At 40.5% G+C, this 13957-nt stretch overlaps 1 protein-coding gene across 6 annotated transcripts in view; it reads right to left on the bottom strand.

Annotated features, from left to right (window-relative positions):
- The window catches only part of ST3GAL3 (ST3 beta-galactoside alpha-2,3-sialyltransferase 3), a 238534-nt gene that overhangs the window by 88754 nt on the left and 135823 nt on the right, over window positions 1-13957 (bottom strand). For all 6 annotated transcript variants that reach the window (XM_067725835.1, XM_067725839.1, XM_067725840.1 and 3 more), the window contains one exon: window positions 10750-10792. In XM_067725835.1, the coding sequence (XP_067581936.1) occupies window positions 10750-10792 (43 nt within the window). The remainder of the gene's footprint in view (window positions 1-10749; window positions 10793-13957) is intronic.

Genomic DNA, 13957 nt, shown 5'->3' with positions numbered 1-13957 from the left:
AATCAAGCTTACAAGGCTGTTCATATGGCTTAAAAATTTCACGGTTTTATCCCAATTACAAAGCACATAGTTAGTACTCACGAAATATTTGCTAAATGAATGAGTCGAAGAAATGAAATCTGGGGCAAGAAGCAGGAGGCAAGTTGAGGTTAAGGTTTGATTTTGGGGCTATAGCCTTCCCAGTTTACCAGACACCAACAAAGGTAAATGGATAGGTTGAATCTCATACTTGGGCAATTATTATGATCCCACTTTATAGTAAGAAACTGAGAAATAACAGTTAAATAACTCGCTCAAGATTATAGCTAGTAAGATGTGGAACTGGGCTTTAAAAATCAAAATCTGACTCCACAGCCCACATTTTTTTTTAATAAATTTATTTATTTTATTTTTATTTTTGGCTGTGTTGGGTCTTCGTTGTTGTGCTCAGAAGCAATGCTTCTCTAGATGTGGCGAGTGGGGACTACTCTTCATTGTGGTGCACGTTGCAGTGGCTTCTATTGTTGCAATGCACAGGCTCTAGGCACGTGGGCTTCACTAGTTGTGGCACGTGGGCTCAGGAGCTGTGGCTCGCGGGCTGTAGAGCACAGACTCAGTAGTTGTGGCGCAGGGGCTTAGTGGTCCTGCGCCATGTGGGAATCTTCCAGGACCAGGGCTCAAACCCGTGTCCCCTGCATTGGCAAGCAGATTCTTAACCACTGCGCCACCAGGGAAGCCCAGCACAGCCCACATTTTTAACCTCCAAAAAATATTGCCCTCCTGAACAATAGAGTTTGCAGTTAAAAGACAAGGTTTTGTACAGCTCACTGCATATAAGTATTTTAAATAATCTTCACAACACTGACAAGTGATTCTGTCGTGAAGACACAAGTAGCAGGGAATTCTCAAAGGAAATAGAAACCATTTATTCCACAAAGACATAATTAAAAGAATATAATGAAGACCAAAAAAATCTAAGACATCTATTTCCAGGTTCTTGGAGTATCATTGGATATAGAGATATTTTAAGTGTATTTCTATAAACAGTTGACCCTTGAACAACAACATGATTAGGGGCACTGACCCTGCATGCAGTCAAAAATCCACATATAACTTATAGTCAGCCCTCCATATATGCAGTTCCTCCACAGCCATGATTCTGCAGGCTCAGATGCAACCAGTCACAGATCATGTAGTACTGTAGTAGGTACTGTTGAAAAAAATCCACATATGAGTGGATGCACTGCAGTTCAAATGTTCAAGGGTCAACTGTAATAGGTTCTTAAGAACAGAAAACACCTGGGGCGGGGAGGCCATTCTCATGCAGATATATCTGCTGCATTCTCAGTGAAGGGCCAGCTAAGTATGATTTGTGAGGCAAATCTGACCCACTATCTGTTCTGTGTATTGTCGGTGAGTTAAGAATGTCTTTTACATCTTAATGGTTGGTTTAAAAATTAGAAGCATAATATTTAATGACATAAAAATTATATGAAATTAAAATTTCAGTGTCCATAGACAAAGTTTTGTTGGAATATAGCTACAGCCATACTCATTTGTCTATGTGTTCTCTATGGCTGCTTTCATGTTACAGCAGCAGAGATGAGTAGTTGTGACAGAGACAACAAAGTCCCCCAAACTCAGAAATATTGACCAGTTGACTCTTTACAAAAAGAGCTGGCCAACCTTGTTACAGGTCATTTATTCTGACTTAACTTCCAGTTCACTGATTCTGTCCTCAGTTGTATCTAATCTGTTGCTAAATCCTTCTACTGAATTTTTAATTTTGGTCACTGTATTTTTCAATTCTATTAGTTTTGTTTTTCCAATCTAATGTTTTGCTTTTTATAGTTCCCTATTACATCTGTATAGTTCAATATTATCTTTATTTCCTTAAATAGAGTATATCTAACTGCTTTATTTTTTTGAATATTTGAACTTTATTTTATTTTTTTTTACAGCAGGTTCTTATTAAATATCCATTTTATACATATTAGTGTATATATGTCAATCCCAATTTCGCAATTCATCACACCACCACCACCCACCCACACCACTTTCCCCCCTTGGTATCCATATGTTTGTTCTCCACATCTGTGTCTCAATTTCTGCCCTGAAAACTGGTTCATCTGTACCATTTTTCTAGGTTCCACATATATGCGTTAATATATGATATTTGTTTTTCTCTTTCTGACTTAATTCACTCTGTATGACAGTCTGTAGATCCATCCACGTCTCTACAAATGACCCAGTTTCGTTCCTTTTTATGGCTGAGTAATATTCCACTGTATGTACATACCACATCTTCTTTATCCATTTGTCTGTCAATGGGCATTTAGGTTGCTTCCATGAACTGGCTGTTGTATATAGTGCTGCAATGAACATTGGGGTGCATGTGTCTTTTTGAATTATGGTTTTCTCTGGGTATATGCCCAGTAGTGGGATTGCTGGGTCGTATGGTAGTTCTATTTTTAGGTTTTAAGGAACCTCCATGCTGTTCTCCATGGCAGCTGTATCAATTTACATTCCCACCAACAGTGCAAGAGGGTTCCCTTTTCTCCACACCCTCTTTAGCATTTGTTGTTTGTATATTTTCTGATGATGCCCATTCTAACTGGTGTGAGGTGATGCCTCACTGTAGTTTTGATTTGCATTTCTCTAATAATTAGTGATGTTCAGCAGCTTTTCATGTGCTTCTTGGCCATCTTTAGGTCTTCTTTGGAGCAATGTCTATTTAGGTCTTATGCCCATTTTTTGATTGGGTTGTTTGTCTTTTTAATATTGAGCTGCATGAGCTGTTTATATATTTTGGAGATTAATTCTTTGTCCGTTGATTCATTTGCAAATATCTTTTCCCATTCTGAGGGCTGTCTTTTCGTCTTGTTTGTAGTTTGCTTTGCAAAAGCTTTGAAGTTTCATTAGGTCCCATTTGTTTATTTTTGTTTTTATTTCCATTACTCTAGGAGGTGGATCAAAAAAGATTTTGCTGTGATTTATGTCAAAGAGTGTTCTTCCTATGTTTTCCTCTAAGAGTTTTATAGTGTCTGGTCTTACATTTAGGTCTCTAATCCATTTTGAGTTTATTTTTGTGTATGGTGTTAGGGAGTGTTCTAATTTCATTCTTTTACATGTAGCTGTCCAGTTTTCCCAGCACCACTTATTGAAGAGACTGTCTTTTCTCCATTGTATATCTTTGTCTCTGCTGTCATAGATTAGTTGACCATAGGTGCGTGGGTTTATCTCTGGGCTTTCTATCCTGTTCCATTGATCTATATTTCTGTTTTTGTGCCAGTACCATATTGTCTTGATGACTGTAGCTTTGTAGTATAGTCTGAAGTCAGGGAGTCTGACTCCACCAGCTCTGTTTTTTTCCCTCAAGACTGCTTTGGCTACTAGGGGTCTTTTGCATCTCCATACAAATTTTAAGACTTTTTGTTCTAGTTCTGTAAAAAATGCCATTGGTAATTTGATAGGGATTGCATTGAATCTGTAGATTGCTTTGGGTAGTAGAGTCATTTTCACAATATTGATTCTTCCAATCCAAGTACATGGTATATCTCTCCAACTGTTGGTATCATCTTTAATTTCTTTCATCAGTGTCTTATAGTTTTCTGCATACAGCTCTTTTGTCTCCCTAGGTAGGTTTATTCCTAGGTATTTTATTCTTTTTGTTGCAATGGTAAATGGGAATGTTTTCTTAATTTCTCTTTCAGATTTTTCATCATTAGCGTATAGGTATGCAACAGATTTCTGTGCATTAATTTTGCATCTGACAACTTTACCAAATTCATTGATTAGCTCTAGTAGTTTTCTGGTGGCACCTTTAGGAATCCCTACGTATAGTATCATGTCACCTGCAAACAGTGACAGTTTTACTTCTTCTTTTCCAATTTGGATTCTTTTTATTTCTTTTTCTTTTCTGATTGCCATGGCTAGGACTTCCAAAACTATGTTGAGTAATAGCAGCGAGAGTGGACATCCGTGTCTTGTTCCTGATCTTAGAGAAAATGCTTTCAGTTTTTCACCACTGAGAATGATGTTTGCTGTGGGTTTGTCTGTCATATATGGCCTTTATTATGTTGAGGTAGGTTCCCTCTATGCCCACTTTCCAGAGAGTTTTTATAATAAGTGGGTGTTGAATTTTGTCAAAAGCTTCTTCTGCATCTATTGAGATGATCATATGGTTTTTATTCTTCAATTTGTTAATATGGTGTATCACATTGATTGATTTGCGTATATTGAAGAATCCTTGCATCCCTGGGATAAATCCCACTTGATCATGGTGTATGATCCTTTTAATGTGTTGTTGGATTCTGTTTGCTAATATTTTGCTGAGGAATTTTGCGTCTATGTTCATCAGTGATATTGGTCTGTCATTTTCTTTTTTTGTAGTATCTTTGTCTGGTTTTGGTATCAGGGTGATGGTGGCCTCATAGAATGAGTTTGGGAGTGTTCCTTCCATGCAATTTTTTGGAAGAGTTTGAGAAGGATGGGTGTTAGCTCTTCTCTCAATGTTTGATCGAATTCACCTGTGAAGCCATCTGGTCCTGGACTTTTGTTTGTTGGAAGATTTTTAATCACAGTTTCAGTTTCATTACTTGTGATAGGTCTATTCATATTTTCTATTTCTCCTGGTTCAGTCTTGGAAGGTTATACCTTTCCAAGAATTTTCCATTCCTTCCAGGTTGTCCATTTTATTGGCATAGAGTTGCTTGTAGTAGTCTCTTAGGATGCTTTGTATTTCTGTGGTGTCTGTTGTAACTTCTCCTTTTTCTTTCGAATTTTATTGATTTGAGTCCTCTCCCTCTTTTTCTTGATGAGTCTGGCTAATGGTTTATCAATTTTGTTTATCTTCTCAAAGAACCAGATTTTACTTTTATTGATCTTTGCTACTGTTTTCTTTGTTTCTATTTCATTTATTTCTGCTCTGATCTTTATGATTTCTTTCCTTCTACTAACTTTGGGTTCTGTTGGTTCTTCTTTCTCTAGCTGTTTTAGGTGTAAGGTTAGATTGTTTATTTGAGATTTTTCTTTTTTCTTGAGGTAGGCTTGTATAGCTATAAACTTCCCTCTTAGAACTGCTCTTGCTGCATCCCATAGGTTTTGGATCGTCATGTTTTCATCGTCATTCGTCTCTAGGTATTTTTTGATTTCCTCTTTGATTTCTTCAGTGATCTCTTGGTTATTTAGTAACATACTGTTTAGCCTTCATGTGTTTGTGTTTTTTACGTTTTTTTCCCTGTAATTGATTTCTAATCTCATAGCATTGTGGTCAGAAAAGATGCTTGATATGATTTCAATTTTCTTAAATTTATTGAGGCTTGATTTGTGACCCAAGATGTGATCTATCCTGGAGAATGTTCCGTGCGCACTTGAGAAGAAAGTGTAATCTGCTGTTTTCAGATGGAATGTCATATAAATATCAATTAAATCTATCTGCTCTATTGTGTCATTTAAAGCTTGTGTTTCCTTATTAATTTTCTGTTTGGATGATCTGTCCATTGGTGTAAGTGAGGTGTTAAAGTCCCCCACTATTATTGTGTTACTGTCGATTTCCTCTTTTATAGCTGTTAGCAGTAGCCTTACGTATTGAGGTGCTCCTATGTTGGGTGCATATATATGTATAATTTTTATATCTTCTTCTTGGATTGATCCCTTGATCATTATGTAGTGTCCTTCCTTGTCTCTTGTAACATTCTTTATTTTAAAGTCTATTTTATCTGATATGAGTATTGCTACTCCAGCTTTCTTTTGATTTGCATTTGCATGGAATATCTTTTTCCATCCCCTCACTTTCAGTCTGTATGTGTCCTAGGTCTGAAGTGGGTCTCTTGTAGACAGCATATCGATGGGTTTTATTTTTGTATCCATTCAGCGAGCCTGTGTCTTTTGGTTGGAGCATTTAATCCTTTCATGATTAAGGTAATTATAGATATGTATGTTCCTATTACCATTTTCTTAATTGTTTTGGGTTTGTTTTTGTAGGTCCTTTTCTTCTCTTGTGTTTCCCATTTAGAGCAGTTCCTTTAGCATTTGTTGTAGAGCTGGCTTGGTGGTGCCGAAATCTCTTAGCTTTTGCTTGTTTGTAAAGCTTTTGATTTCTCCATTGAATCGGAATGAGATCCTTGCCGGGTAGAGTAATCTTTGTTGTAGGTTCTTCCCTTTTATCACTTTAAATATGTCATGCCACTCCCTTCTGGCTTGTAGAGTTTCTGCTGAAAAATCAGCTGTTAACCTTATGGAAGTTCCCTTGTATGTTATTTGTCGTTTTTCCCTTGCTGCTTTCAATAATTTTTCTTTGTCTTTAATTTTTGCCAATTTGATTACTATGCGGCTCGGCATGTTTCTCCTTGGGTTTATCCTGCCTGGGACTGTCTGCACTTCTTGGACTTGGGTGGCTATTTCCTTTCCCATGTTAGGGGAAGTTTTTGACTATAATCTCTTCAAATATTTTCTCGGGTTCTTTCTCTCTCTCTTCTCCTTCTGGGACCCCTATAATGCGATGTTGTTGCATTTAATGTTGTCCCAGAGGTCTCTTAGGCTGCCTTCATTTCTTTTCATTCTTTTCTCTTTATTCTGTTCCGCAGCAGTGAATACCACCATTTTGTCTTCCAGGTCACTTATCGGTTCTTCTGCCTCAGTTATTCTGCTATTGATTCCTTCTAGTGTAGTTTTCATTTCAGTTATTTTATTGTTCATCTTTGTTTGTTCTTTAATTCTTCTAGGTCTTTGTTAAACATTTCTTTCATATTCTCGATCTTTGCCTCTATTCCTTTTCCGAGGTCCTGGATCTTCTTCACTATCATTATTCTGTATTCTTTTTCTGGAAGGTTGCCTATCTCCACTTCATTTAGTTGTTTTTCTCGGGGTTTTATCTTGTTCCTTCATCTGGTACATAGTCCTCTGCCTTTTCATCTTGTTTATCTTTCTGTGAATGTGGTTTTTGTTCCACAGGCTGCAGAACTGTAGTTCTTGCTTCTGCTGTCTGCCCTCTGGTGGATGAGCCTAACTAAGAGGCTTGTGCAAGTTTCCTGATGGGGGGGACTGGTGGTGGGTAGAGCTGGCTGTTGCTCTGCTGGGCTGAGCTCAGTAAAACTTTAATCTGCTTGTCTGCTGATGGGTGGAGCTGGGTTCCCTCCCTTTTGGTTGTTTGGTCTGAGGCGATCCAACACTGGAGCCTACCTGGGCTCTTTGGTGGGGCTAATGGTGGACTCTGGGAAGGCTGACGCCAGAGTGTACTCCCCTGAACTTCTGCTGCCAATGTCCTTGTCCCCACGGTGAGCCAAGCCAGCCCCCGCCTCTGCAGCAGACCCTTCAACACCAGCAGGTAGGTTTGGTTCAGTCTCCTATGGGTTCACCGCTCCTTCCCCTGAGTCCTGATGTGCACACTACTTTGTGTGTGCCCTCCAAGAATGGAGTCTCCATTTCCCCCAGTGCTGTCGAAATCCTGCAATCAAATCCCACTAGCCTTCAAAGTCTAATTCTCTAGGAATTCGTCCTCCCGTTGCCGGACCCCAGGTTCAGATGCCTGACGTGGGGCTCAGAACCTTCATTCCAGTGGGTGGACTTCTGTGGTATAAGTGTTCTCCAGTTTGTGAGTCACTCACCCAGCAGTTATGGGATTTGACGTTATTGTGATTGCGCCCCTCCTACCATCTCATTGTGGCTTCTCCTTTGTCTTTGGATATGGGGTATCTTTTATGGTGAGTTCCAGTGTCTCCCTGTCGATGATTGTTCAGCAGTTAGTTGTGATTCTGGTGCTCTCGCAGGAGGGAGTGAGAGCACGTCCTTCTACTCTGCCATCTTGAACCAATCTATCTAATTGCTTTATAAACTGTGTCTGGTAATTCCAAATTCAGAAGTCTTTGTGGGTACCCCTCTGTTGTCTGTTGTTCATGGTTCTCTCTAATGGAGTCTTGTTTTCTTATGTGCTTAGTAGTTTTTCCTGTGAGCTATTCATTCCCTTGAAAAGTTATCTGTGAGGAATTCATGTCTTCCTCCAGAGAGGGACTGCAATTGCTTCTGCCAGGAGCTTGGAGGCACTGCCAGTCTGGAAGACCTTGGACGGAGTTCATAGCTTGAAGTCCGTGGATCACCTGAGTGATGAAAGCCCTGGCTGTGAGTATCAAGCGTTTCTTTTTTATTGACTTACTGCCCTGATCTGCTCAGAGCTCTGGGAATGTTTCCTGCAGTCCTGATTTAGAGGTACAGGTTTAGTTCTAGTTTATCCTTAAGTTGAGTCCTTTGGGGTTCCAGTTCAATGCAGAAAGGATCAAAAGATGGAAAATGTGGAAGTTAGTAGACCTGGAGGCTAGAATGAGAAAGTCTTACACTGAATCAGAGTTTCAGAGGGGGAGTAGAGAGAGAATGGGGCAGAGGCAAAATTTAAAGAGATAATGGCTAAAAATTTTCCAGAACATATGAATTCATACACTATAGACGCTAAATTAATCCAATCAAGATAAACAAAGAGAAATTCCTACATTTGTATATTTACTCATAGAATGCTTTCTTTTATTCTTCATAAAAACCTTAGGAAATGGGTATTATTATCTACGTTTTTCATAAAGGAAAATTGTGATTCGGAGAGCCAAAATGAATTATCCAAGGTCATATAATTCTAAGCAGAAGGGGCAGAATTCAAATCCAGTTCTGTTCCAAGTTCAGGTCCTTTCCTGTACATCAGAAATAGAACACAACACAACAGAGAAAGACTTCATAAGGGGAGATCTGAATATTGCTAAGGAATTACCTCCAAAACCCAGGATCCTTAACTTGGAAACTTCTCCCTGGAAGCAGGTAAAAACCTTTCCCATGTATCTGTGCTTTGTTCTGAAGATAGCATTGGATTAGAAAAGTTTTTACAGTAAGAGGCAGGAAAGTTCTAGCTTATACCTTAAATTGTGAGTTAAATATAATGAAGCCAAGCCAGTTTCCCAGGCTAAAGACCAAGTTGACTCAAATGTTTTATGGAACTGGTCTGGTACACAAAAGAAAGCTATACAACAGCTTACTATGTACCACCCAACTGTCAGGTCAGCAGGGCAGGAGTGTCCTCTTAATTCCCCTCCTTACACTGCTGAAGACAGTTTAAATAGTATAGTTAACGTGTCCTGGATAACATGTCTTTTGTTCATCAATGTGATTCAACTTGGTAAATTACTACATCTCTTCTGTTCTGGAGGCATTTCACTTGCTTATAGCTTATGCTTGATTTGTTTTTTGCCCAGAGCACTAAATTAAGAATTTTCTAAGGAAGAAGCCTGTGGATTTCCAGCATAATCAAGCCCCATTCCCTAGATGTTAACATGTGACTGACATGTCTATACTAGCTTGGTATATAGAAGAAACTGTTCTTCCCTCATGGCTGCCTCCATGATGTATAAAAGCTGGGAGAATTACAACACCTGAACTCATAGTATGAGGCACCAGAGCCAAGAAGCCAGTTGCCAGGAAAAGGGGCTAGATGCCAGACAATTCAGTGGGAAAGCCAAATAACCCTGGGTTTGATGCCTCGTATGTAGGTGCAGCCGTCACTATCAGAAGCAGCTGTGGTCAAGGTCTCATGCAAGAGAGGAAAGAAAGAGACACAATTCTGATCTTTCACGTCTGTCTGGTACAGGACAGGGGCAGAGGTGTACAAAGATGACTAACCACAGAAAGGAGCCACAGGCAGTTCTGCAACCATTTCCTGCACATCCACCACGTGAGGGGTCCTGTGCAGGGCACGAATGCAGACTGGATAGAGCCCAATCTCCAGGAAACCCAGTCTAATGAGGGAAGCACACAGGCATCCACCTGTCATCCGTGCAGCCATGCAGCCATCCATGCAGCCATGAATTCAGTGTTTACTGAGCACCTAACAAACATATGGCAGCGCTGCCTAGGTGCTAGGGAGACCAAGAGGGCCAGGACAGGGAAGGACTCTGAAAGAATTAGATACCTATCTGAAAGCCTCCATAAATTCACCATTTCATTTCAATCCTTACAATGACCCTGTGAGGTAGATATACTGATGTCCTCATGTTACAGGTGAAAGTGAGGTTCAGAGTGGTTAAGTGGTCCGCCCCAAATCACAAAGAAAGTAAATGGCAATCTGGGATTTGAACCAAGCATGGCCTGGTTCCGAGCCTGTGCTCTTAATAAATTAATAACTATTACACAGTTAATTATAGTATAATGAGATAATGGGTGTCAGAGGTAGAAAATTCACAGGAAGCAGAGGAAGAGACAATTAAATCTGTATAGGAAGGAGGTGGACTTTAAGTTTTCCTAGTGGACATGCAAGGAAAGGGGATTTCAGACACAGATAAAAAACATATAGAAGAGTAGAAGGGAAAGGGAGGATCGACCTGTGGGAGAGAGACAGGAGTTAAAGCATGCAGGAAGCCTGAGCACAGAAGGCTTTGCCTGCCTGGCTGCAGAGCGTCTTTGAAAGGCTTTGCAATGCCTCCTGCTGTGACTCCATCATCCTCCACTCTGCAGCAGAAGCCTTTCCTCCTTGTCCTTCAAACTCCTGGCAGGAGCTCCTTCTGTAACAAGCTTCCTGTGCCAGCCAAATCTAAGGCCTTATGTTTGCACCCACAATCTCATCCTCTCCAGGCCCCTGCAGACTGTAATGTGCTCTAAGCTTCAGCTGACAGACTGAGGACAGAGGCCCCAGGGATCCACCAACAACCACAGGTGTGATGAGAGCTGGCCCTTGGAGGTTGGCCCCCAGCTCTCAGACCTCTCTACAACAGAGTCAAGGAACTGTCTCATTCTACTCACAGTTTGGAGTCCAACTTCAGGAGGAAGCCCAACCGATCATATTCTGAAAAAGAAAAACAAAGCAGAAAATGTCACTGGTGTCAAGCCACTACTGACACTAGTAGATTACACTCCCCAACCCAGACCCAGACCACAAGGGCGGGCAACTGCTTCCAGATCCAAACACATAAGCCGCAAGTAAATTTAAGTCACCAAACTCTTGCTGAACACCTGTCTTGTGAAGGACCAGGTTCAATGCCAGGTATTTCCCAGGCCTTATAGGCCAACCACTCCTATGCTGACATATAACTGTCCTCCTGTTCAAATGTGGTACTTGAAACTGAAATTTAGCCACTAAATGGGACCCTTGGAGAAGTAAGAGTGTCAGAAGTAACCTCTGCTTCCTCTAAGCTATAAGCTCTAAGATTTATGTTGAATCAGTCATGTTAACTATGGGGTAAAAATATGGTAGCAAGGGGTGCTCCAATCCATGGCAATGATCCTCTTCATGACAATCACAAAGAAGCGATAGACCTGATTTCATAAAGGACAGGAAATTTAAAATGAAATCTAAAAACAAATTGGTAATATGTTTGCAACAAATGATAAATCATTGATATTGTACTTAATTTCTCTGTATCTTCCCTCATTCTAAAACAAAGTTGAAGCAGTTTTACAAAATTTTCTGAAGATTTTTTTTTTTTTTTTTTGTGGTACGCGGGCCTCTCACTGTTGTGGCCTCTCCCGTTGCGGAGCACAGGCTCCAGACGCGCAGGCTCAGCAGCCGTGGCTCACGGGCCCAGCCACTCTGCGGCATGTGGGATCTTCCCGGACCGGGGCATGAACCCGTGTCCCCTGCATCGGCAGGCGGACTCTCAACCACTGCGCCACCAGGGAAGCCCTGAAGTACAAGATTTTTAAAAAGAAGAAATCTTTTTAAAAATCTTGTAGGCAAAGGGGAAATCAGCATAGGAAAAATAGTAAAAAGCAGCCAGGATAAGAATACCAAAAGTGGTTGTCCTAAGGTTTTATGTGCTTGCTGGAAGAGGATTATAGATATATCCCCAAGGTTTCTCACAGCTAAAACTAAAGGCAACGCACTGTTTTAATGGTTTACAGTGTCCATAATATAAACCAGGAGAATCCCAGCTCTTCCTTTTTTTTTTTTGATTTGCAATTTTATTTTATTTTATTTTTTTTATACAGCAGGTTCTTATTAGTTATCTATTTTATACATATTAGTGTATACATGTCAATCCCAATCTCCCAATTCATCCCACCCCCCTGCCCAACCCCCAGCTCTTCCTGATACTAAGAATTTAGGGAAGTTTCCTCTGTGTCCTCAAAAATATTTGTATAAAGAAATGACAGGAAGTGTCATAAGATTGTTTCATATAGCTTTATTCAATGATTGCAAAGTGTGTGTGTGTGTGTGTGTGTGTGTGTGTGTGTAAAGTAGCTGTGCCAAAATAAGGTGGTGTAGGAATGTAGTTAGTTGGCCTCGCTTAATCTGAGGGTAAAACCCAATACCAAGACCAAACAACTGTTTGGAAAAGGCCATGCAGCACAGCTTTCAAAGAACTCGGTCTTTAATAAACAATGAATGGCAAAAAGAGGGAAATTACACACACTGACAAGAACCTCACAGGAGCCACTCTGCAAGGCCAATTAAGGCCAGACTGCACACTTTCATAAGCAGCAGAGCTGCAGGGAGAGAATAATTCCTCTTCTTAAAACTGAAGATATAACAATTCCAACACACAACTCAACAGAAGGCTTGCTTCCTAAGAGAATATACTTGGGCAAGTGAAAGCCTTTCCTCAAAATAATTCTGGTTTTGCTCTAATTCAGATAAATGGATAACAGACTTTGCTTAACAGGAACTTATAAAAATCAATAAGGTTTCAATTTAAAAAATAAACTGAAAACAAAATTTGCCAAAAGAGTTAGTTTCAAAGTTGAATACTCTTTCAACAATCCTATCTTATCATTCCATGAAAAAGAAAACCTCATTAACTTGCCAACACCTGTTGCTTTTTCTCCAAGTGGCCATAGCCTTGGGGAAACTATCCTGTTACTCCTTCTCAGATCTGAGCTAAGACCCCCTTGGATATACAATGAGTCCACATTTTGGCTGATTCCCTGCAGAGAGGCCAGAGAATATTTTCCCCTTGCTGCAAACTGAAACATCAGGGGCCAAGTAAGAACATAACATAAGCCAGGGAAGTGGGAGAATGTAATGCCCTCCTGCAGCAAATCACACAACTTATTTTAGTTGCACTAAAAACAAATCCTGTTGAAATGTCTTTTTCTCACCACATATTTTTGTATAGTAACCATGATTATATTTATGGGTTATTTTCCAATGGCATCTTAAGTTGTCTTTTACACACACACGTACACAAACACACTAACTGCACATTAAACACATAAGAATACTTTGTATCTCTAAATAAATTATGTCTCTCCCTTCCATGGCTCTTTTGGACTATTTTTTTCTCTTTTGTTAAGAAACAGGAGTACCAGGAATATTTCACTTTAGTCCTTAATTTAAGAAAAGGTAACTGCATGAGCCCAGTGATGATAAATGGCAACTGACATTGGCTTCAGGTCACAGAGCCAAGAGGGAATGGAGTCCCTCCTGTCAAAGGGGGCAGCCTCCACCACCTCCAGCTAACTATGCCAGGCAGCAATGCAGTCCCAGCGTCGCCACATTTTCTGTTTTTATTTTTGCGGTACGCGGGCCTCCCACTGCTGTGGCCTCTCCCGTTGCGAAGCACAGGCTCCGGACGCGCAGGCCCAGCGGCCATGGCTCACGGGCCCAGCCGCTCCGTGGCATGTGGGATCCTCCCGGAGCGGGGCACGAACCCGCGTCCTCTGCATCGGCAGGCGGACTCTCAACCACTGCGCCACCGGGGAAGCCCCCACATCTTCTGTTTTTTTAAAGCCAGGAATCTAGATCTTAAATTCCAGAGGTTAAAATTCCTCTATTTGTAAATACTGGCAATAGATTCAAGAAAAAATGAAAGATTATGAGGATCACCCAAAGTATGTCCATGGACAGGATTCAGGCAGCAGGCTAACAGTTTGTAAACTCTGTCCTACACTGGCAGAGGGCTGGAGGCGTTTTTCTTTTGTGGCTGCATACTTAATAAATATTTGTTAACTGTTCTTATCAGGATTATTTGGTTACAGTGGTCATAAATCCAACAGGATGCTAAGATGCTAA

Source organism: Pseudorca crassidens, chromosome 2 (assembly GCF_039906515.1).
Source record: "Pseudorca crassidens isolate mPseCra1 chromosome 2, mPseCra1.hap1, whole genome shotgun sequence".
In the NCBI taxonomy this organism is placed as follows: domain Eukaryota; kingdom Metazoa; phylum Chordata; class Mammalia; order Artiodactyla; family Delphinidae; genus Pseudorca; species Pseudorca crassidens.
The sequence above is the reverse complement of the archived record's forward strand: the minus strand, read 5'-3'. Positions and strand labels throughout refer to the sequence as shown.